This window comes from Manacus candei, unplaced genomic scaffold (genome assembly GCF_025592945.1).
Source record: "Manacus candei isolate 608988 ecotype Guabito, Panama unplaced genomic scaffold, ASM2559294v1 h1tg000057l, whole genome shotgun sequence".
Lineage (NCBI taxonomy): Eukaryota > Metazoa > Chordata > Aves > Passeriformes > Pipridae > Manacus > Manacus candei.
This window is the reverse complement of record NW_026138105.1, coordinates 8,168,286-8,192,977: the sequence shown is the minus strand read 5'-3', so window position 1 is coordinate 8,192,977 and position 24,692 is coordinate 8,168,286. Positions and strand designations below refer to the sequence as shown.

Here is a 24,692-nt window from a genome sequence, read left to right as displayed (position 1 = left end):
AAGCCTTGGGTGGAAACTTGCTTATGTCTGGCTGGTTTGCAGCAGGCAAAACTCTTAAGAGAAGAGCAGCTAATTGCATATTCATAATGGCACATACAGTACTTGAGAGAAGCCCTTGATTTCTGCTGTGGTGGGTCTGGAAATTCACCTCTGTCCACCCTCAGCAACATCCATCCCCAGTCTCTGGAGAGCATGGATCAACTGGAGCTTTTTGGCCCATTTCCTCTGAGAAAGAACCACTAATTTCTTCATTTTGAGCACATTATTTTTTTTAACAAAAGAGCATGATACAGCTCTATACACCAGTTGGGAGCAACATGATTTGTGTCATGAATACTAATATGCGTTTGACAGTATCCTATAAATTCAACACGTTTTGAAGAGCGTTAACGAGAGTTGTAGGGACCATACTTAAATTCTTCCCCTACTTTTTTGTCAATTAAAGGAAAAGGAAGCAAGTGAGAGTCTGTATTTGTATCCAAAACAAATATGGCTTGGGTCACGGCAAGACTTCTGCACGCCGTGCTAGACCTGGGTCTACAGCTCATTCATTGATTTTTGTCTCCATGAATCACCCTAAAGCTATAGGCAACAAAAGCTGAAGCGATGTAGATGTGATTTCTAGTTCATTTGTTGTTCATTAGAAAGATTTTGTCTCTCTCATTTGCAGCACCCCTGCTGCTGCGTGTTCATTAGGAGAATGGAATGTATTCCAAATATTTCCTAGCTCTGGCAGGGCAGATGGTGGAAAGTAATTTTCCAAACTCTTCTGGAAAAGGGGGGGGGGGGTCGGGGGGGGGTGGAAACACACCCAAATAACCCCAAGTCACCCCCTGCACGCCAGAAGAATTCTGTACTTCTGAGTGCAGACGTGCTGTACACTTTCTGTCTCTCTGGTTGTACAGTGCTGCGTGTCGGAGTGGTGGGAAGTGTGTATGAATGGGAATGTATCACATTACATGTGGGATGTTAGCAAGGCTGGGTTTTTTTTTCACAGGAAACTGCATTTGCAAAGAGCACACAGCAACACACAGTACCCTAAAAGATGTGTGTGAAAGCAGCGAGCAAGATTCATTTCCCTAAATCTTCTGGGCAACCCAATGCCTAAGGGAATCCCAGGGAGGGAGGACAGAGCCTGGGCCCCAATCCAGTTTCTCAGTCCAGCCCTGTGCAGAGGCGTGAGGCAAACTGGAAGCTTCCCAGACACCCCATCCCCATCCCCTGCCCTTGGCCGGCGCGGGCAGAAGGATGTCCCAGTGCTCAGACAATGGTGGAGGAAGCGGCCCTGGCTGCGTTTCCCTTCTGCTCCCTGGGGAGCCGGGGAGAGCACACAAGCCAGGGCCAGATTTAGCTCTTGGATCCACATGAAACATCCATGTGCCGACTGCTCCCTTCCTTCGTGCTCAGCCTCTTGTCACGGGAGTGGAAGTCGCACACAAGGGGAACAGAGGAGCCGGGTGAATGTGCAGCAGGGAGAGCCGGGAACACAATGAGGGGGAACAAAGAGTGGGGCTGTGTTTGCTGCCTTCCCAGTGCCATTCACTCCTCGTGCTTGGAGCCGGTTTCCTCTTTTCAGGAGCCTCTTGACCTGCAGATCCCTCTCCTCGGCAGACAGACACCAAAGCCCCGCGGCTGGATCCTAATACCTCTTCAGATCAAACCAGCAAAACACTTGGAGCACAGAGCCTGAACCGTGTGTTTGCATCGAGGCTTTAAGCTCCTTGGTGCTGGCACCCGGGGTTCCTGTTTGTTTTCCAACTCCTGAGGACAGCAATGGTGCTCTCCAAGTCAGCAAAAACAAACCAAGAGAGGCTCAAGGAGCGCAGCAGCTTCTCCGAGCTCCGCCGTCCCTGGGACTAGGCCGTGCTCTTGCCAGTGGAAGGTGCCTCTGGCACTGAGTTGAGCTGTCAGCTGAGGCCTGCACCCCAAAAATCTTACAGAAGCCCAGCAGGACAAGGAACTTCCTCCAAAGAAGGACATCAGTTGCCCTGTCTGTGCCACCAAGACCCAGCTTTGGAGGGGGCTGCTTTGACAGCGGCTGTAAAGCCCCATCAGGTTTTCCCAGCCTGCTATCAGTGATGGATTTTCAAGCCCTCTCTTTCTCCAGGCACTCTCATTGCAGAGTGTATGGGTGCAGAGTGTGGAGGTATCGGGGCCTCTCATTTAATTAAGTTTATAGAATCACAGAATTGTTTAGGTTGGAAAAGACCTCTAGGATCACGGAGTCCAACTGCTCCCCCAGCAGTGCCAAGGCCATCATTAACTCTGTCCCTAAGTGCCACATCTGTGCATCTTTTACACTGAGCACAAGGCAGGAGACCCCTCTGAGCCTGCCTTCAGGCGACTCTATCCCATGGCATCCCACCTCTCTGCAGTGAAGGGTCAGTGCAGCGGCGGCTCTGCGGAAGCAGGTTGGGAAACGGATGCATCCTGTAGCCACCGTGACCTTAAAACCCATCGCTCGGTCATCCAGCAATAAAAACCGGGAGAATTCCTTCCGAACAGCCGACTGCTGGTGCCCTTGGGAGCTGCCTTTTCCTCTTTGGACAGCCGGAGCTTCCGCCAGCCAGGACTGTCTCGGTGTCAGCTGAGATCCAGGAATTTGTGTAATCCACACCTGACACCTAAACCTGGGTTTTTCACAGCCAGGCAGAGTTTTTAAACTCCTCTCCATCAGCTGTGGCCTTCAGAGATGAGCAGTGGCTATAACTGATTCATCAAGACTCCTTTTAATTTGGCTTTGCTCAGTTGTTACAATACGTTTTGTTCCCGATTATTGCGCTCCAGAGTGAAGGTTCCTGTAGGTAATTTATGCTGTAGCCTACGTATGTGTAAAAAATTTCTTGCAATCATGTTTTTAATTAAAATGCACACGATAATACTAAAAGGAGACAGGGGGAGGAAGGGAGGGAACCCAGATTAAGTTTTTAATTGTTTTAATAGTGAGATTTGTTTCAGTGAGAACAGGGCATATTGGTTTCCTTGGAAACATTGGCGATGTATTAGCTGTATAAAATCTAGCATAAAAGATTTGTGAAAGTGAAGCCTTTAGGTTTTAACTGATATTATAACTCATTTCATTTGGAAAATCAGATTCACATGCAGCCCCTGGAGTCCCAAAAAGGTGTCTTTCTTGTGTTTTCTCTTAAGCCTTGGAATTAATAATTTCACAGATTATTGGTATCATTAGAAATCTAAAACTGCAATAACAACAAGAAAAAAACCCTTTCAACAATTCAATATCCCTGATTCATATGATTTAATTAGATGTGCCTGTAAGTTCTCTTTGTGCCAAGCAGTGCCAGGCTCAGGCAAGACTCCACGTGATTTGAGAAAGAAGTGCAAAAATTTGGCTTTTTAAATGTTCTTTTTAAACTGGAGATTATTGGTAATGGACAGTGGGTGATGTTTTATGCACATCCCATGCTCAGTTATTTTATTGTATACCACACTGACACCTGGATGTACAATACACAATGTACTTTAGCCAGTCTCAAGCTCAGAGAATCGCTGAGGCTGCTGATGGTGATCTGGCCTCACACAAAGTCTTTAAGGCCTCTAATTTTACCTGGAATATGTTTTAGGAAACAGAGAACCCTCAGAGAGCCCCATCCCCAGAGACAACACCCTAAGGCACCACAGGGAGGTCAAATGTGCGTTTTAAGGCTGTTAATCATCTGAAGCTAAAACATTTTCCTTTCATTCTCTTTGCAAGTCAGGCTCTCAAATTATCAATTTTGTCTCTTCTGTGTTAGAAAATAAAGCCTTGTGAGGGAGGATTCAACTCTCTGCAGCCAAGTGGGACTGAAACAACCAATTTTAATGTCTGTGATTCACCCCTGAGCCCAAACTGCGATGATACAGTGCATCTGGGGATCAAACGCTGCAGAAATGCTCTCTTTTAAACAAAAGGGGGGAAAATAGGCTGCAGATAAAGTACCAGATGTAGGATTTTGGACTATCAGAGAGGAGAATGGATGGCTTGGTTTTTAGCATGTAAGACTAATCACTCGGCTGAAATAATTTCAGCAGCTGAGTAAATAGACTTACGGAAAAGACATTTATGGGAGCGTTTGTGTTCCAGGATCCTCCCTCTTTCCTAGCCCTCCTGTTTGTTTGCTTTCCTGTCTCTCTGGTGTCGAAGCTCCCCCGTCCCCAGGTTTATGGGGCAGCGATGGCCATGTCAGATGTGCAGCGGGCAGTGCCCGGGGCCCCTCGGGGTGTGAGTTCTGTGTGTCCTGCCCAGGGACAATGGGCCCCTCTGCACCGAGGGGCCGCTCAGCTGCGCTTGGCTCCCCGCCACCCCCAGCCCAGGCCGAGCTCAGCCCCTGACACACACACCCCCCACATCCTGGGGGGTTCTCCCTCTGCTGCGCAGTCATTCCCACCGGCAGCACCCGGGGAGCGGGAGCAGCTCCGCCCGTCCCGGGGGATGCTCCTGACCGGGGGTTTCCGCGGTGTCACCGAGAGGCACTCCGAGGGTATAAAAGAACTAAAGCCTAAAGGGAAGCAGAGTTTAAGGTCACGGCCCTGGCAGCCTCGGAGGCCCTGCCGCTGTCTGTGCGCGGAGCGGGCTGTGCAGCCCTGCATAGGGAACGCGGGAGCTCATGGCCCAGCACTGCCTGTCCGTCTGTCCTGCCCAGCGGGTGCACTCGAGCCCCGGCTGTCCGTCCATCTGCCCGGCCTGAGCCCTGGCTGTCCGTCTGTCCCAGGGCAGGGCACGGTCCCCGTTCGCCGTCCCGCAGAGGTGATGCCATGTGCCCCCGCCTGCCGCGCGATACACCGGCCGAGCTGGTCGTGGCCGGGGCAGGATGCGCTGTCAGCGCCGGGGGTGCCGTGACAGCCCCCGCACACACCCACACACACCCGCACCCGCTGTCCCGCACCCCGCAGGGCCCCTCCCGGCCCCGCGCTGGCCCTTTAAGGCGGCGGCGCGGGCGGGCGCGCGCTGCACCTCTGTGGCGGCCCCGGGTCACGGCGCGGTCACGGCCCCGCCCCACGTGGCGCCACCGCCCCCCCCCGCCCGCGGCTCATTGGCTGCCTCGCTCCCCGCGGCCACGGCCGGCACTTCTGATTGGCCGAGCGAGCGCGTCCCTTACGGACCGGGGGCGGGGCAGCGCCCGCCCGGCACGGCGGGGCCGCCCCCGCCGCGTGAGGGGCCTTTAAAGGGGCCGCGGCCGCCCCGCGGGGTGGGTGGTTTGTCCTGCCGGGTGGTTTGTCCTGCCGGGTGTCCCTGCGGGCTCGGGGGGACAGCGCCGGTGAACCCCTGTGGGACCCCGCAATGGTGGGAGTGGGAGGGCAGCGCTCACCCTGTGCTGGCACTGAATGGCGGCTCAGGACAGGGGCATCTCCGGAGCCTGCTCCTTGCAGAGCGAGGCCAGAGGGCTCCGCGGGTGACCCCCGGGCCGGTGGCCGCGCTGGGAGCACTGGCAGCGGGTGTGAGCGCTCAGGGGCACCGAGCGGTACCTGTGAGAGCCACAGCCCGCCCAGGGGTGTCCAGGCAGAAGAGGGCAGAGCAGGGCCTGGGTTTGGCTGATCTCACGTCTCGAGAGAAACAAAAGAAACGAAGCGCAGCAGTGGTGGTTTTGGCAGACAGGAGCGTGTCCGTGTGTCCGTGTGTTCGTGTGTGTGTCTGTGTGTCCGTGTGTGTGTTTGTACCCAGGTGCAGGTGGGCATCATGTAAGGACAGTTGGATCTATGAACTTGGCAGCTGCTCGGTCCCACTCTGCTGCAGAAGCAGCAGCGCTGCTGGGAGCAGGTCAGAGGGTCGGAGCTGGCTTTCAGCAGTGCCCAAGTGCTCCCTTTGGAGCCTTCACTTGGGTATGTCAGCTCTCGGTCGGGGAGCTCAGGGTCATCTTTGTCTGCTTTCCAAAGCGCCATTCCTCTCTCCAAAATGCCTGTTGTTCCATCAAAAAAAAAAAAAAAAGTTAAGGATTATTTTATGTTCGTGGAGTTAAAACTCTTCCCTCAGTGCTGTTCCATTTCACATGTGCCATCCTGGTTTTTCTAGCACAAGAAAATGAAATGTGTTCAGTCGGGGAGCTATGAATTCGGAAGGTGATTGTTTTTTGGTAGTGCAGTGATATATTTTCTACCAGTTCCTCTATAAAATGTAAAGGTGGAGTCTTTCCAGTGACGTCAGACGGAGTAATATCAGGCCCCAAATGGGACAGGATGGGTTGGAATAACATTCTGGTGGCTTCAGTAAAAATTTTCATTACAGACAAATACTCACTGACTTTTTATCTCTCCTGGTTGGGAACAAAACCTCCTAAATGGGACCCAACCCTGTGCAGGGATGGAAAAAAAAGCACTCAGGAGGCAGCTGTGAACTGCAGGGTTGGTGACAGCAGGGTCATTGTCCCCTGTCAGCCCGATGTCACAGCAGGAGGGAAGGAGGGTCCCGGCCTCGCCCAGGGAGAAATAAGGGAGTGGGTGGGCTGAGAGGGGGCTCCCAGAGAGGGGAAGGAGGTCATTTTGGAGGTGGAATATTGCTTGAGGCGGGTTATCGGCACTTCGCAAATGGGATGGAGCCTCAGAGGGAAAAGGCTTCTGACATTCCAAGTAAGGATGAGGGCTTGTCCATCAGAGGCTTAATTCACACCATCCTGTACACTTCAAATCATACCTGAGACGTAGCTGTGCTGACCTTCCCAGGCAAAGGAGCCCTCAGCTAAAGCTGCTGAGCATCCATGTTCCCACGGCATTGTTCTCTGTTGTGGCAAAGAACACTTGTTCTAATTGCTGGGGAGAAAACTTGAGTTTCTGGTACCAAACAGTTAAGAAAAATAAACTTAAATTAAGAGGTTAGTCACCAGAAAGTGGAAACCATGTCTGGAATGGTTAGAAATAAGGCTTGCTTGAAAATAAATATAGAATTATTCACCATGGTAACTATTGCCCTATTGCGTTAGTGTGTATCGATTTAACATTAATCCAAAGACTAATGCTGGGAAATATTTGGACTCTTTAATGGACAACTGTTTAGTTAACAAAGCTTTGGGGAGATGTGGAGCTTTTTTGTTTTGTTTTTCCTTAGATTGACTCAACCACTTTTGGAAGAATACGATTTGACTCTTGGAGTTACTTATTTCTCACGTGGATCTTGCTTTCCCATCACATTTTATGAATTTACCCTTAGTGCTGCTGATTTAACTAGGGATGAAGTGTTGCAGTGAGGAATAAAAGGGAAGATTTAAATGTGACTGCACAGGCAAATGCCTGACTTCTGGTCTGGTGATGAGCAAAATTAAGTTACAGTCCCAAACTAGCCAGAACCAACTGATGTGCCCATGTCCTTCAGTTTGTCCCAGGACCTCAGATGACACTGGAGCTCCTGTGTGTCCCTTTCCACAGCTGAAGAGCCTGAGGCCCAGGGAGCAGTCTGGGCTCACCCTGAAGTTTTATGGCAAATCCAGGAAGCAAAGGGAGATCTCGCAGTGCCAGACTCATCCTGGAGCCATCAGAGGGGTCTCCGGGGAGGACATAAAAAGAAGTGGAAGAAAGCTGATCAGTGACAGAATGCAGGAACCAAAATCAACAACAGTGTACTCTGGAAGTGTCCCACTGACCAGTACTTGCTGCTGGTACAGAAGAGACTCTGACAAACAGGGTGGGCTGGAGGGTGGATGGTGTCATTACAAAGAACAGGGTGAAGCATTTAGCTTAGCTGATGTACTTTTAATTTTTACAAGCCCATCTGGGATGGCTTTAATTATTTGTTCTTAAATCATGGTGGAAAAATGCTGATTGTTCTTAAAGCCACATGAGTCGTTCAGATGAAATGGGGATGGTGGTAAACATAACATTTTTAAACCAGCATCGACTTGCAAACATTTATTTTTTTTTCTTTATTTTTAAAGAAGGTTGGGAAGATGTGTGAACTTGCAGCAGCCTGCATCTGAAACTGGAGCCTTTATCCCTGGGCCTGTGGGTGATGCCATGCCCAGCTGGGAAAGGCAGAGCTGTGCTTGTTGCAGCAGAGATTGTGCAGAAGGGTTCTGTAACCCACCACTCGAGGACCTGACCTGCCACAGAGGAATAATACATTGCTTAGAGCTGCATTTACTTGCTTGAGACCATTTTGTACTGTTCATCTTGACTTTATGGCAGTGTTTTAAGTGCAAAGGTGTTAGTTGCAAGCTGCTGGGCTCAGCTTAGCTTGCATCTGCCTCTCCTGGCCAGTCAAGCAAGGTCCATTGGAGAATGGTCTCTAACATTCAACTGTCGAGTGTTTTAAAAATAACATAAAAATATATTTCCAGTTAAATAATAACAAAAGTGGGTTGATTGGTAAAGCATATCTGAACTGGCATTTATCTTCAGAGTTTTGACTCTGTGTGTTCCTAGCTTTGACATTCTTGATGGCCTTCCTGGGGCTGGTGGGCTCCCACCCGAGGGCCACAGCCCTGTAATAAGGGTGATGTTGCTTCACATTTTCATGAAGCATTTCCAAAAGTTTGACTGCCACAAAAGAAATGGAGCCTCCCTGGACCAACCTGAAGCAATCAGCCAAAAAGCAGGTAAAGGATTACCCCTCCTGTGTGTTACCAATGAGGAAAGTAAGGCAGGGAACAAAATATAAAAATAGGATTGGAATCGCTTTATGTCTAGTTCTAGTGTAGATTTTTTTTCAGGTAATTGTCCCTCCTCTCCCTGCACACTAACCCCCTCCTCCAGGGCCACCCCGGTGCCTCCCACCGCCTTTGGGAATAGCACTCCTTGGATAATTCACTTCTGGGAAGCACAAACTTCTTAAAGCTTGTTTCTATCTGAGCTGCACGATCCTCTTCCGTGTTTCCTTTGGATTAGTAATTGTTGGGAGTTCCCATCTGTCAAGTGGCAAGAAGTAAAAGATTAAACAACCTGGAAATTCCTTGTTCCTTCTCTCCAGGCATTTTCACAGCACTGGATTGGGCTGCAGGAGTAAAGCACGGGCAGCTATTTAACATTAGTTTGTAAGTAGTCATGTAGAAATAAATTCCATTTTTTGGGGTGAAAATAAAGGTTAAACCTTACCAGTGAGTGCCACCGTGCCTGACCCGACTCTCAACACCATCCATCTTGTGGGATTGCCACAGCTTTGTAGGAATGGGATTTCTGCAGGTCAGTTGCTCATCCCTGTCTTGGCGAATCTTCCCAGAAGCATCTCTGGGGAGATCAGGCCCAGCTGGGGACTCTTCAGATACTCCCAAATCCTAAATCAGAGCTATCAACAATTATGGGAAAATATGCTTTCTTAGAAGATTACTGAAGCTGCCTTTATCTCCCAGTAACAGGATTCACCAAGTATTATAGCAGCTACTTTACACTGCTGTAGTTAAGCTTGTTTCAGCATTTTCATTATAAACCTCTGTTTTCACAGGTTTATTTCCTGGGGAAAAAAAAAAAATAAAATCTCTCTCGACTAAAGCTTGGCACGCTGAGCCCTCGAGGAGAGATGATGTTTTTTTCCTTTTACCTGTCTATGGAGTGAATGGGGTCAATCCGTTTTAAAGCATATGGTTTGAAACAAAGTGGGAATGTCTCTGTCTGGAATAGTTTCTGAGTAGAAAGCAGCATCATTGGCATTAACATTGGAGCTAATGGCGGAATTTACACCAGGTTCAGCCATGGTGCAGGTTTTTCCCCCACATTTCTTTTCCAGTCTTTCCCATTTTTTTGTCTGAGAAGCCACGTTGGGGACTGGCTGTGTGAGGGGAGACCAAAGCCCTGTGGCTCGGTGCTGTGAGGCTGCAGCAGGGTGGGTGTTGTGGGTGAGCTCGGCTCCAAGGTGTTTTTCTTGCAGGATGCCCGAATCCAGGTGCTTTGGGGGCTGCTTGCAAAATCTCTGATGAGACCTGGTGGAGGCCAGGAGTGGTGGGTGACACCAAACCCACCTGGGGTGGGTTGTGAGAAAGGTGGGCTCAGCAGTGTGGGTGGTGCATTAAAGATCCACAGTGGGTGTGGGAGGGCAAGTGCAACTGCAGCATCTCTCTTGCAAGGAAAGGCTGAGGGAGCTGGGCCTGTTCAGCCTTGAGAAGACACACTGAGAAGGGGACCCCATCCATGTGTGTCAGTGCCTGCAGGGAGGGGTCAGAGCATGGACCAGGCTCTGCTTGTTGGGGGCCCAGCAATGGGACACGAGGGACGGGCAGGAACTGATGCCCAGAAGTTCCACCTGGACATGAGGAAGAATTTCTTCCCTGCACAGTGACCGAGCACTGAACAGAGACCAGAGAGGGTGTGGAGTCTCCTCACTGGAGATATTCCAGAGCCGTCTGGACACAATCCTGTGCCGCGTGCTCTGGGATGACCCTGCTGGAGCAGGGAGGTTGGACCAGATGCCCCACTGCGGTCCCTTCCAGCCTGACCCGCTCTGTGATTCCGTAGTCCCCTGGAGCAGCCGCCGCCCCCCTTGGGCGCGTCCCGGGGGTCCCGCACCGGGCGCGGGGCAGCGCAGGGCGCGCTCCCGCCGCCCCCCCGCGCCCTCCCCCCGCCGCTGGTCCCGGCGGCGGCGCCGGGAAGGCAAGGGAAGGAGGGAAGGGAAGCAGGGCAGGGAAGCGGGGAAGGAGGGAAGGGCAGTCCCCGTCTGGCGCTGACGTCACGGTCCCGCCCGCGGCGGCGGCGGCGCGGCCGCGTCCCCGTGGCCGTGAATGAGCGCGGGGGGCGGGAGCGGAGCGGGAGCGGGCGGGCCGCGCTCCCACCGCGCTCCCACCGCGCCGCGCCCCACAAAAGTGCGGGGCTGCCGCTCCGGGCCCAGCGCAGCCGCCTCCCGGGCCGGAGGGGCGCGGAGCAGCCGCGGGGCCGAGCGGAGCCGCTGCCGGGGCCGCTGCGCCGCGCCGGGTTTTTTATTTCCAATTTCTGATCGCAGCTGCATTTCCCTCCCTCCGCCCCCCCGCGCCGAGGAGGAGCCCCGGCTTTATGTGGTGCTGCCCGGGGAGCGCTCGGCGGCTGGGAAGTTCTTTGTGTCGCCGTCGCCTTCTTCCCTTTTTTTTTTTTTTTTTCCCCTTTTTTTTTTTTTTTTTTTTTTTTGTTTAAATGTATAACTTCATGGGGCTGAACAGCACGGCCGTAGCTATTCAGCCCAATGTGTCCTGCACATGCAACTGCAAAAGGTCTTTGTTCCAGAGCATGGAGATCAGTAAGTACTTGTCCTGCTGCTCCCCGGGGTGGGTGCGGGAGGTGCCCGTGGGTGCGGGATCGCCCGGCGGCCCCGCCGCGGGCGGGGAAGTTTCCGCGGGGGCTCCCGGCGGCGCCGGGACCCTTCGCTGCGATGCGCTTTCTCGGAGTGATTTTCCTTCCCCCTCCGTGCGAGCCCTGGTCTCTCATCTGTTGCTGCTGGGATGTTGGTGCGGGTGTGACACGGCGCGGGCCGGGCTGGCGGAGCTCCCCGGGATCAGCCTCCACCGGGCGCTCCCCGGCACCGGCTGTGTGAGATCCGCGCTCTTCCCCATCGCGGCTCCATCACCGCCCGCATCTCGCCCCTTCCTCGCCGTGCCCCGGCGGGCGCAGCCGCCCCTGCCCCGCGCCTTTCCCTCCTGCGGGGTGATGCTGCGGGGCCCCCGAGCCTCCCCCGGGGGTCTGAGCTCCCCCGGGGTAAATCACCCTCCTCTCGGTACCGGGCGGGGGAGCATCGCGGTCCGGACACCCGGGGAAGGCTTGTATTTGGGAACCTGTTCCCCCCGTCTCCAGCCCCTCGGGGCTTTTTGTTCCGAAGGGCCATTTGTCTTTTTTCGTTAATATTTTTCAGCCCTCGCAGAGTAGCAGTGAGGCCACTGCCTGACCTAAATATCCACCACTTCTCTGTGTGCTCTTTCCCTCTTGGAAATGAAGTGCACGGAGATGAGAGAGAAGGAATATTGCTGGTGAGGAAAGAGGAATGAGTTGGGCTCTCTGGCAGTTTCAAGCAAATGGTGTTTTCTGTAAAGGGAAGATTTTCAAGGAACCCCGGCCCTGGAGGGTTGTCAGGATTGTACCCTGCTTAGCACCTCGTTCAGTGCCGTGAAATCCAAACCCTGCACAGACTAATGCAAAATGGCCCAAAAGGAAAACTTGGGAAAGAGTCTGGATTTTGCATATATTCCTGGCACTGCGACGGGGCAGGCTGGCGCTCGGTGTGTGCTGGGGGAGCCAGCTGAGCTGTGCCTGTCTCTGCTAGCACAGGATCTGCCCCGTTACCTCCAGCGGGGCTGCAGAGCATCTGTCCCTTGGTATTTTGGATGGCTTTTGTCCAGTGTCATCTGCCTTCTCCTTCTCCAGTTTCATCGTTGTTTAATTCAGGTGTCTGAGTCCCGGGGAAGGTCTGCAGGCATTTGTATACCGGGTACTCAAATGTGTTCATTCTGAATTTTAGCATAAACCATACCCTTTGTACTGTATGCACTTTTAATCTTGATTTAATCTCATTCGTGTTCAGACAAAACTAAGCTGGATTTGCCTGATTTTATTAACACTACCGGTACTGAATAGACCATTATTCTTTCCTGACTTTAACAGGCCGGGCTAGATGTGCATACCAATAGCAGTGTATAAATAATGAAGATACAGTTCTTTTTTGTGTCAGCCAGTTGCTGAACATAAACTATGTCCCACAGAATCCCAAGGATGAGAGACTTTACTTTGTGTCTGATCAAGGCTCATGGTTATGATAAAAGTTGTGAATTAAAATGTGTAATGTCTTTTGAAGAAAAAGCTTCTCTTCCAGTCTAACTCTTGGCATGAGGTTTTGTTGGAACAACTCAGGCTTTTAATTTCATTCTGTGACTTTTTAGAAGCAGCACAGTTTATAATTTTTTTCCCATTTTTTTCAGTGTATGAAAGGCTTGGTAGGAGGCAGGTGCCAGTTATGGATGGGGGTGTGCGAGAGGCTGGGGACAGTGAAGTACAGCAGAGGAGACCTTGCCTGAATTAGGGTGGGTGTTGTAGGAGCCTCATGCCTGATGCCACACGACTCCTGAGATCCTTCACTGACTTGTCCCCTACCCTCTGTCAGCTCTGGGGTCCTGCCATTCAAACACTGAGTTCCCATTAGCTCCTGGGAGCCTTGGACAGAGCTCCCTTGCTGCTGCCTGCCCTTACTTCATATTCCTGTAGGTTTCTTTATCGCCAATGTTATTATTTATTTCCTGCTGGTGATGGGCAGTGTTCCCTCACCTCAGTGCTCCAGGAGAGCTTTGGTTGCACTGCAGGGACTGTTACCTGATCGCTTCCTCCACCTGGCTTAGGTGGGAAGGACAGAGTTGAGCCTCCCTGAGATAAATTCATCACACAGCGTTTTTTCTTCCTCCCGTCTCTTTATTTTATGTATCTTTCTAATACAACTTCGAGTGATCCTCGGAGCAGCCACCACCAGATGCTCTTTAATTTCTCAGCGAAAAGTTACCAAGGCAGCAACGCTCCGGGAAAGCGGCGGCATAACTGCAAACTCCTCTAACTTCACCCTCTAAATAGGTTAACTGTCCAAGCGATCCCCCCGAACATTTCCTTGCAGGCTCCATTCCGTATGGCAGGCTGCGGCGCTGCGGTGGAGGAAGCAGCTGGTTTCTGTGTGTGGCGCTCCCAGATTAGGATTATAAAAGGGCTTTTTGGGGGCGGGGGCGCGGAGTCTCGCCCGGCTGGAGTGCCCGTGTGCCGGGCCGTGTTAAGCAGCCAGACGTCTGCGGCAGTGGGCTCTAATCGCTCCGGCTGCCGAAGGAGGTCAGGGGTGACCGTGGTGGCGGAAGAGTCTGTAAATAACTAATTGTTTTGGCAGAGCGGGGCGCTGTGCCTGCCTTCCCCGCTGCCTTCCCCGCTGCCTTCCCCGCTCCTCCCCGGGACGGCTCCCGGAGGGTGTGGGTGCCAAGGCCGGGCATCCCGCGGGCACCTGGGCATCCCTGCGGGAGGATGACTGCAGGCACGGGGTGTGAGAGCAGCTCTCTCTAGGCTGGGTGGCTCTGGGCAGAGGCTTTGCTGGTGCAGGAACGTTATCCAAAGCCTTTGGGAGTTTAAGAGGTACCGTTGCACCTCTGTCCCCTTGGCCGCAGTGCCCTGGGCTGGTGGCAGTGCTGTGTCCGGCCAGTGACACAAACTGTGAGAGCAGGTTTCTGTCCAAGCAAGGACTTCTAGGTTTTCACATTCTTTGGTTTAATAAAAAACCAAATGCAGATGGCTCAAACCAGGGATCACATCTCCTTTCCGCTACAGGCTGCTTTTTTGGCAGATATGTTTCTTTCCTGTCACTATGTCAATGGCAGTTACGGCTTCTTCCAGGGCAGAGTGGATAGTAACCACATACTTCTGTATTCCCTCCCCAAGTTTTCCTCATAGAAGGAAGCCAGAGATGCTACCAGGGTTTCAGCAAGCCTGAAAGTGCTTGCACAGAGGATGCTCAGTTTGTGGCATCTCAGTTTGACCTCAGCCAAACCGGGGAGTTCCCTGTGTCTGGCTCTGGCTGTGTGTCTGTGACAAAGTGCTGCTTTTTGCTGAGATCAGCACCCCAAGGTACGATCCAGGAGGAGCAGAGCATGGATGGCTTTGCTTGCAGTGGCCTAAGAGCTGTCTGTGTGTGCCCTTGGCCATCCCTGGGGACCCAGATGCTCTGAAGTCCCAGCCCTGCAGGTCACACCTCTCATACCCAGGGAAAGGCCTGGAGAGCACAGGGGTCTTTCTTAAAATTAGTTTTGTGCCCTCAGTTGGTGATTTTAATTTTAGTGTTTTATAATTGGTGTTGAATGGGAGAATGAAAAGACGCAGAAGGGAAATGCAGGGAAAATAGTCACACTTTGCTTTTTTTTTCCTGTGGGTGAACACCTGGATTGTGTTGAGTTGCACAGTGGGACCGGCACACACGACACTAGAGGTGATCCTATATAATCAGAGGTGATCATCTATAATGCAAAGTGGAGACCAGACATGGCTAATTCTTCCTTTTCAGTCACTATCAGGGTGTTTTCAGAGGAGCACGTTTGATTAACTGTCCTGTTACCTTCTGCCATGGAGGCATCCTCCACCCCCTGAATGAGCCTTTGATTTGCCTTTGTTTTGTTTAGTAGTGTGTTTTCAGATCTGAGTTGTGAGTGGACCAGCACTGAAGGGTGTGCTGGGAACAGCAACCTTATTTTTAACGCCAGGAATCCCCAAGGTAGGGCCTGGGATCACCTCTGAATTTTCAAGATGTTGAATTAGTTGAACTACCACTGCTTCCCTTGCGGATGAAACCCACATGTGTGTGTTCTTACTTTATTTGCTGTTGCTCACCAAATATACTAATATTTTTAGATTTCCCAGGCTGAAGTTGGTGGTTTGATAAATCCAGTTTTAGAATGAATTTGTAAACCTAAATTATAAACGGATAGACGTGAGGAAACCTTTCCAAGGGAAGTACCAAAATACATGGTGTCACTAATAGACAGTAATTACAATCCAGCTTCTTTCCTGAGTAACTCACTGTACAGTCATGTCTGTCAGTGTTGTTTCATTCAGGTAGTAGCAACCATCAGAGTTTGCTAAGCCTAATTAGTGAAAAAAAGGTCATTTATTTGCGGTGGTGTTTCGTGTAAAAACTGCCTACCAGTTTTCTTCCTGGAGGGAGATCCCGTGTGTGGTGTGTGTGCTTTATCTTATCAGATCCCTCTTGTTCTCCAATACACGGTGCATCTGCTGTTGGCACGTTTTGTCAAAGTAATAAAGCCTGGCTGGAGAGCTCACGAGGAGAGAGGTACAAGGGCCACTTTGCTGCAATTAAGTGGAAACTTGGTTCACACCATGAGCACACTCCCAGACGTCCATAAAGCAAAGGAATCATTGATGTCAACAGGGATGTTTTATGCAGTGTTCTTCCTGTCTGTGTGGCTGAATTGCTGGGTGATTGTTTTATAACTATTTTGGGTGGCAGAAGGTAGGTCACTCGGGCAGATCCCAGGTGAGGAAGCACATCAGAGACCTGCTCCGTCTGCATCCGGCACCAGAGAGGAACAGGGAGGATTTCAGCACAGGGCTCCCCTCTGTGACAGCAGGATGTGACCTCTCATCTCCATCTTTCAGAGCTGATTAGTGGGCTGCTGTGTTGCTGCTTCCTTGCTGCAGGGGATGTAGTAGTGGTCTGGGAGTTCCTCGAGCAGTAATGAGCGAGTGCGGGGTCAGGAATAGCCACCTGAGTGTCAGCACGTGAAACCCTGCACACACAGACACACACACAGACAGACACACTGCTGAGAGCTGGTGAGACCCTGCACACACACACAGGCACCACTGAGAGCTGGTGAGACCCTGCACACACACACAGGCACCACTGAGAGCTCGTGAGACCCTGCACACACACACAGGCACCACTGAGAGCTGGTGAGACCCTGCACACACACACAGTGCTGAGAGCTGACAAGTTTTCCATACCCGAGCAAGTCTCGCTGTCTGTGTGTGCACACAGGCATAAACACATCTGTGAAAGTTAATTTAGTAGTACAAAAAGTGGTTCAATCAACTGGTTGATGAAGTAGTTGGTAACCATAAGGAGGAGTTGTGGGGTTTGGGCTTTTTGTTTGGTTTGTTGTTTGTTTTGTTTTTTTTTTTAAAGGAGATAAATTTCAGCTGTAGGAATTTATCATCCAAATCAGAGGATTTGGGGAGCTATTGAGAGTAAAGAGAACTTTGATGATTTGGCAAGGAATACAGCTTCTAAGGCAGCACTTTGATCTGCATTTTAAATGCTTCTTTGTAATGACAGTTTCACAATTTCTTTTCTCATTTTGAGTCAGTTTTGCAGAGGTATGTTTTCAGAGAAAATAGTAACAGCACACATTATTCTTGTTGGCTTTGGAGCCAGCTAGAACTTGTAGTTCATCCCAGATCTTTTGGCTACCGTGGTAAATTTATGATTGCACCAAAAAGGAAATTAGTAAAGATGTTAAATATTATCAAAGCTTTGCAAATCTTTTGAAATCTCTCTGGTGTGAAAACTAAACTTGCATTAGCATTTTTGCTGCGGTCTGTTGTACAGTGTTTATCCAGGCATCCACCTCATACTGCAGGTTCCTGATTTAGCTTTTTTTTTTTTCCTTCTGAAGGACACGTTACTGTTTAGCACACTCATCTTTTTAGTCTTGTGTTGCACCTGGAGACCGTGGTTCTAGTGACTCAAGCTTTCTAAAGACAACCCTACTGGGAATCTTTTTCCTTCCTTTCTATCTACAGCACATCCTCAGATAAACTCCTGTTGGAGGGAGAAGGTTGTTGTCGCCTACATATTCTTATACAAGAGAGCTCGTTGCATTAATTTATATAGTAATGGAGAGGGGTAGGAATTGGTAATGTTTATTAAGGTTTTAATGTAAATCTTGTATAGCACCTTTCCTTCTTGTAGCCAGTTTGGGGTGGAGTCTCTACTTTGCTTCAGAAATCAGAAGCCTCAAGCATGAGAACAAATAAACAAGTTTTCCCAAATCAGTTTTGAGCTGTATGGTAGCTGTTCTGGTGCTGGGTTTGGCCTCTCCTGAGCTGTGGCTCTAAGCTGTACCAGGCTGGCAGCTCCTCTCTGCTTGTGGACCAAGTGGAGCAGGAGTGTAAAACAGGGCACACATATAATTTCCAAGGTATATTCACTCAGGAAGTTGGATCTTCAGTTACATGTCAAGGGTGGTATCACTGGGAGGCCTTAGACAAATAGCATTGTGTGTACGTTTAATTTACGTCCTTTCCCAAACTGACAGTGACTTTGTTCACTTCAGAGATGCTACAAGCAGCACACTGGTCCCTATCCAGGCTCAGGTTGGCATCAAGTCCACCTTCACTTTTAGATTTCTTTGATTTAATGCTACTTTTTCACTGCATACAGCGAAGTAGCATCACTGAGGTCGCGATCCATCAGTGTCCTTTTGTCTGTCCAACTAGTCAGACTTCCAGTTTCTCACTGTTACAGGACTAGGCTGATGCTCCCTTTAGCAGAGGGTGTATTTTTTGCTGTGTGTGGTGTATATTGGTGTGTCCTGGGCTGTGGTGTTACATAAGGATACCTTGCACAGCGTTGGGAACTCGTCTCACAAGTTGTCAGTGTTGGTGGACGTCCACAGCGCTTTCAAGTGGTTCACACGTTGGTGTTTGGTTTCAGTCTCGCACATATCTTTAATAAAATGCCTCAGACTGGGTAATTTTTCACTTGCAGTGTACATTCAAAAATGTGCAGCTAGAAAGGCGAGTGCTTTTGCACATGGCAGTTCTCTGAGCCATTTATGAGACCCTGCTGATGGCTGTAGAGCTGAGGGATTGTGCCTGTGATGGTTTGCTGGCGTGAGGTTTGTGCACTTCAGCAGGTGCAACAGGATTTCCCACATTTGCAAACTTGGCCCAAGCAACCCAGCAAGGCAGAACTTAGCCTTGGCAAATGAAAGCTGATTAACCCCCAGGCTTGGAGCATACCAAGAATGAAAAGAGGTACTGGCACCAAAATCAATGCTACTTATAAAAAGAATATATGCAGGACATGGTTTGGGGATTTTTCTTTCCATCTCTTCATTCTGTCCAATATGTAAAGTAGCTGGTTTGTTACTCTAACCCCCTACAAATGATTGTCAGTAATAATTCTGTAAAACTGTGAATCAACTCTGCATGACTTTGTGCAAATAGACTGAGTAATTTCTTTGTTCTTTTCTTCTTACTTTGTAATTGGAGTCTGTAAAAGCCCAAAGGTTTGGTCTTGTGGAAAGCATGATTCATTTATTGGTGTCTGTGCCGACTAGTTATCTTTCAGTAATTCCAGAGTGCTGCTACAAGCCAAGAGTGATTCATACATGGCTAAGTGCACAAACAAATGGGGTCATGGCCATCTGCAGAAATTTTTCTAATCTATTTATGGTATCGGAGAAAGAAGTGGGTGTATTAAGGATGATGGAATAGGTGTCAATTACATTGGTGAATATAACCGGTTAAGTAACGCTAACCATTACTCAAAACCACATCTGCTCCTTGCTAAAGATCACAACAGCAGGCCCTGTTTAAATGTTAACGCAGATCTGATACAGGAGATGGATTGAGTGTCTAGCTTGCCTCCTGAGGAGCTCACCATCCTCACTGATGTGGAAGGCTCTTCTGCCTTCCTTAAGATTTTTAGACTGGAACTTGCACTGTGAGTGTTTGTAGTGGCAGACCTCAGTCATTTTATGCTTTACATGCAGAATTTGGCCTTTTACTTAGTTAGCTTGTATTGGTGATCAGGGGTAGCATTTGTCATTGGCACACGGGGTAGAATGGCTGTGTGATCTTAGTAGAGACAGGTGGAGGTGAGTCATTTTTCCTTCCAAATGCATCCTCAGTGGTTTGAAATCTCAGAGGGAAAACAAGCAGCATCTGACAAGGTAGCCTTCCTCTGCTTTCGTCCCATTTGTAAGAATTCATTTTCCCTTTGATAACAAATCATCCCTGGTTGCAGCTCTGTCAGAATTGCTCCGTTCAGGTTTTAGTCTTTTGCTCTGGGGGAGTCTGTTTGCTCCTGCCCTGCTCAGGAGTGCAGGATCCCCAGGGCTGGCACTCGGTGCTGGAGTTGATTGTGATGAGGAGGGAGTTTGAGAGTAGCAGTAGGAAATAGCAGGACCAAAAGCTTCCAGAGGCACAGGGATGAGGACTGCTGGTGGGCTCGCTCTGGACCCCTTACTTGCCTGCTCTTCAGCCTTGCACACTGCAGCTGGGTTTGAACCTGAAATATGTGCATCCAGCAAGATCTTGAACTTGCAGAGCATGGAGTGGTCTCAGTGCTTCAGAAACATCCCACATCTGCAGGGTAGCTGAGTGTTACTCTGGAGACAAGCTGGAAGCAGGGGTGGACCAGCACAGTGATGTTTGGAAGTGGCTGTGGCCCCATCTCCCCGAGCCCTGGGAGACCTGTACAGTCACTGCTCAGTTGTGTTTGATTTCAGAGGACAGAGCTCATGGACTCCAATTTCTCTAAATTGAATTGAAGCATCGTCGCTGGCCAAAAATATGGAAGAATTTGGCAACATGTCGTTGTTGTCCTTTTTGCTGATGTTTTGAGCACTGTGACTGGTTCTGCTGCACCCTCACTGCCTGTGCTCCCTCGGAGGGGGACGGGGTCCTGGCTGACACCCCAAGTATGCTGAGGAGGGGGAAGTGACCCAGACTTTTGCCCAAAGGACTGATGAGTCTCTCCTGATGTCTGAACAGCTTTCTTCTTCTGCCCTTGCTTTATTTAAGTCAACAGATTGTGTAAGCCACATGCTAGATTTACCTGCAGGGCAAGTGGGAAGGAAGCAGTGCCATTTGGATGGATTCCCAAAAGACATCTAACCGCTGAGCGTTAAGACTAACATTTCCAAGCCCGAGTCCTACAACAGTCCTGACTCTGCTTGTCGCCACTTCCATCCGTGGCTTTGGCTGCCAAGGACGAGTCCCAGGGAAGCTGCCCTGCTGTGGCCGCTTGCTGGCTGTCCCCCTGTGGGTTGGGCTCTGTGCTCAGCAAGCTTGGAAATTCTCCCCCTCAGCGGTTTCTGTTTAATGTTATGATTAATGTCGTTATTTCTTACAAAAACAGAAGATCCCCCCAAAGCAGAGCTGTGCCCTGCGCCTCCCACACCCTCCTGGGCCGTTTCCCACGGTCCTGAGGGTCCCAGCTGACTCTTGGGGCCACAGGGTGAAACACACAGCTGAGCAGCTGAGATGGCCCAGGGTTGGGCTTGTGCTTGGTGCCTGCTCCAGGCCTGACACTGGGCTGGATTTCCTTGTGCTCTTCCCAAGTATTTGTGCAGTGAGACTTGGTTCCTCCAGAGTCAGTCAGAGGCTGCAAGGGCAGATATCTCAGCTGCTTTTCTGGAGGAGCAAGTCCTGCTCTTTCTGTGTTATTTTCATTATTCCCCCCATTATTCCACCTTACCAAGGGTGGTCTCTTGGCTTCAATAACTTGGAATAGCATATACAGATTAGGCTCTTTAGCACTTGGCCTGCTCAGTGATGTCTTTAGGACACTTAAGAAACAACGTGATCGATGGACACCTGCTTCATACAATTCAGAGGAAAATGATCTTAAATTGCAATTATTTCCCCTATAATAAACAGAAATTTTATTTTTATTGTTTCACTTCTATTACAGTCCTGGGACTTTGCTTTAACGGGAAGATGTGTTTTTGAGTTCAGTGTCTCCCTCTCCAGCGTGTTCAAACACACACACCAGGTGTGTAACACTTAATGATACTGATCACTGGCGTGTAATGCAATCAGTGGTTTATATTTCTCTGGTGTGACTTATTGGTAGCAGTATATACACACTGCACCTTTCTCAGCTTTTGCAGGGAATGCAGGTGGTGGCTGATGTGCCAGAGATGGGCTCAGACACAAGGAGAGGGGGCATAGGCCTCTGATGGGGGTCCTGTATGCTCTGAGCGAGGTGCAGAACAACTACAGGGTTACAAACATGTCCTGTCCTGCTGACAGCTTTTAATCCTCATCGTTCTCATGGGTTTTCTTGATAAATACTTCTCAACCTCCACTGACTTGCCATCCAGGCCTGAATCGTAAGGAACAATAAACATAATGGACAGGCTTGATTTAATAGATGCACTATGAGCTTTTTATTAGTGCAGCTTTTTACAAAAAGAAAGGAAAAAAAAAAAGATGACTGCATTTATTTAGTGGAAGTGCAGAAAGCAGCTCTCTCCAAACTGAGGGAAGCATGCCCGAGTGGGCTCAGCTCAGCTCCTGGTTGTGCAGTGAGGGAAGGATCCATCCTGCGGTGCAGCCCTTGGAGTGCTGGGTGGTCTCAAGGGGGTTTAACGGTGCGTGCAGATGTTCAGGAATTTCTCTTTTGACTCGACCGTGGGGTTTTGCTGCTCTTCAGACCACAAGTGCACTCCAGTCACAGCAGGTTCATGGGTTTGGAGATGCCTTTCATCCCCTCCTGTTCTTACTGGGTGCTCGGGAGGGGATCTCGCAGCCGTGTGTCTTCCTTGGTTGCGTTTCTTGAGATTTGCAGACTCACATTAGGCGTCTATTAAATTAAGCAAAATGGCCTTTAGAAAGCTACATTTCAAGTGGAAGAAGTGCTTTATGTAACATAGGGGTATGTGAGGGGACCTAAATACAAGCTTAAATTGGCAGTTACGAAAATAGGTATAATTGGGTTTTTGCACAGTGATTTTACAGCTTCTGAGTTTAATGTCCTGATGAAATCCTGCATCCAGTCCAGGAGCAGTGCAGCCGAGGAGATGGGGGTTGAATAGCCCCAGTAATGGGACTTGTTCTAGGAACAGCCTTGCCCTCGATTGCAAAACTGGACACACCTGTCATTTACTGAGGCTCTACTCTGTCTGAAAGGTGTCTGGAGCAGTGGTTCCCTCTTGCCTGTGTTTGCCCTTTGGTCTTTCCCCTCAGGGAGGGGCGTCAGGGCTGGGAAAGGGATGTCTCTTACTATGGTTGTAACTGCTTGCAGGTGAAAAATGCAGCTGTACCCTCCTAACTGGGCACATGCCAAGAGCTGCAGCTTTGTTTTCCAGGCTGATCAATGCAGTTCATTTAAGTTGTTGGGTAATTTAGTAGCTGGAGGCACTTCTGTGGGCTTGGCGTGAGAGCGGCTGCTTCACTTCCCCCCTTGGGAAGGCTGGGAAGGGTTTCCCTCTGAACCCAGGCTTCCCTGGCTGTGACTGGGGCCAGGTGATGCTGTGGGGCTGTCACCCAACCATTCTGGGATCAGGAGCCTGAGGAAATGGAGGAAATCTCATTTTGACCTTGCATCCTCATATTAATCCTGATAGTCTTTCCTGTTTTAATATTTAAAGCCTTTCCATTCTTCTGTCTGGAGAGACAGCACGTTGGCTCTCTTGGGAAGAGATTGACCCATCCTCTTTAGGAAAGCTGGTCCCAAAGAAATCAAGGCACCTGCGAATCCCGTTGGCAGGAATTGGAAGAATAATTTTTGTATTTGTTATATCTTTAACCACTTAGGCCTTAGAGCTGGTTTTCTTTCTAGCTTACTTAAGGTCTTGCAAGGATGAAAAAAATCTGTTGCTTTCCTAAGTGTCTTAGCCAACACATGGGAGGAAAGCCTGGCACTGAGAGACAGGGCGGAAGAAGCTGAGATAGGATTTGCTGCTTCTTTGAAACTGTCCCTTTTTAATTGTCCAAACAGCATTTCAAAGAAAATCTCTGCTCTTCTCTATCTTCTTCCAGCATTATAATTCTATATAATCACTTTTCTTTCTCTGAAAGAATAGAGCGTGATTTATTTTTTCTTGCAGAAGGAAGAAGGGATAAATTCCAGATGTTGCTGGGATACACTTTTTGCCTCTGTTTAATGTTTAGTGGCTTTCAGTAAACAGGCTGCAAGAGGTGGGGCTGATGTTTTTATTCCAGGACAAATCATCTACAACAAATCCCATCTGCCGATGGGATAGGGGGGAGCATATCTTGGGTGTGACCTGGTGGGTTTGGAGATGATCCCGGCTTTCCTGCCGTGCAGAAAGGCAAGGAAGGCTGAGGCTGGTCCAAGTGTTCCTTTGGGGTCTTTGCTCTTGGTCTTTCAGGGTATTCACCCTCCCCTTCCCACCTCGGTGCCGAGCTCCAGCTCCATGAGTGAGAGACGCTGCGCAGGGTTGGATCCCCTGCCCATGCCCTGGTGTGGGAATGGGCACTTCTGGTGTGAACTGGCACTGGGATTTTTGGGGAGCAGCTCTGCTCTGAAGGGTGGGGAGGGCTGCCATGTCCTGCATGCCATCATCCCACGTGGGATGCTCAGTTTAGTGGGACTCTCCTGGCCAGCCAGGCTGTTCTGGTGCCCAGAAAAGAGCGTCCGTGTGCCCTGCACCAGCGTGGGGCTGGATCCAGGAGCTGGGCTCTGTGGATGGGCAGCCCTTTTCCCTCCTCCCACAGCTAAGACCTGTCTTTTCATTGCATGCCATGCTTTGCAGCCTTCTTGCAGGCTAAACCAGCAACGATTTTCCAGCATGTGTTGCACAGAGGCGTTGTGGGACCAACACGGCAGCTCCGTTCCCTGTTTCATGTTTTCACCTGTTTAGGCGAAGCACATCTCTGTTTTGTTGGCAGCCTGTTGGGTTGCACAAACAGTGTAAGACAAAACCACGAGCAGGTGTTGGTCCAGCCAGTGTAATTACTGGTTCCTTGCTGCTGCTGCTGGTAGGCAGACAGTGTGAGCCACCCTTCACATGGAGCCGTCTGGCAGGACTGCGGCTGCAGAAGGGCTCCGGGCACCGATCCACCGGGAATATGTGCTGACGGCTCAGCCACTCCCTGTATCTCTTCCCTGCTGCCGATTGCATAAAAAAAGTTATGCATATATGGAGGGAGGGAGGAGAGCTGAAGGTGGCTCTGGTCAGGTTTAAAGCACTGACTTTATGTGCCAGTTCTCATTTGCATTTAAAAAGTTGGCAAATGCGTGGCTAAACTTAAAGGGCAGATGTGAGGATGGGAGAGGCAGGAGTGCTCAGAGAGAGGGGAGAAGCAGCATCCCAAAATCCTGCCTGGCTTCAGAGGGTTCAGCTTGTTTCTCCCACACATCCCAGACCATCACCAAACATTTTGGATGAAGCATGATGAGACTGGGTGATGTGCCTTTGTGTGCACAGGGTGTCACACCTGGGGTGTGCACAGTGCTGCGTGCTGAGCACCAGTGGGGCATTGCCTGGGCTGTGGAGTGGGCAGAGATGTTGCTTTCTACCCTTTTGGAAATTTAACTAGAGAAAAGCTGATCCTGATCCAACCAGCTGCAGACATGGGGGCTCTTT

At 50.1% G+C, this 24,692-nt stretch overlaps 1 protein-coding gene and 1 long non-coding RNA gene across 4 annotated transcripts in view; both read left to right on the top strand.

Annotated features, from left to right (window-relative positions):
- Positions 1 to 4,870, top strand: part of LOC127478208 (uncharacterized) — a 46,987-nt gene extending 42,117 nt beyond the window's left edge. The window contains exon 3 of the long non-coding RNA XR_007907139.1: positions 998 to 4,870. This is a non-coding gene — a long non-coding RNA (uncharacterized LOC127478208). The remainder of the gene's footprint in view (positions 1 to 997) is intronic.
- Positions 4,871 to 10,515: 5,645 nt separating this feature from the next.
- PMEPA1 (prostate transmembrane protein, androgen induced 1) overlaps positions 10,516 to 24,692 on the top strand; it is a 49,432-nt gene continuing 35,255 nt past the window's right edge. Inside the window, exon 1 of one of the 3 annotated variants that reach the window (XM_051802838.1) lies at positions 10,516 to 11,122. In XM_051802838.1, coding sequence (XP_051658798.1) covers positions 11,020 to 11,122 — 103 coding nt within the window. In that variant the 5' untranslated portion in view covers positions 10,516 to 11,019. The remainder of the gene's footprint in view (positions 11,123 to 24,692) is intronic. The other 2 variants (XM_051802839.1, XM_051802840.1) reach the window with 2 other exon arrangements.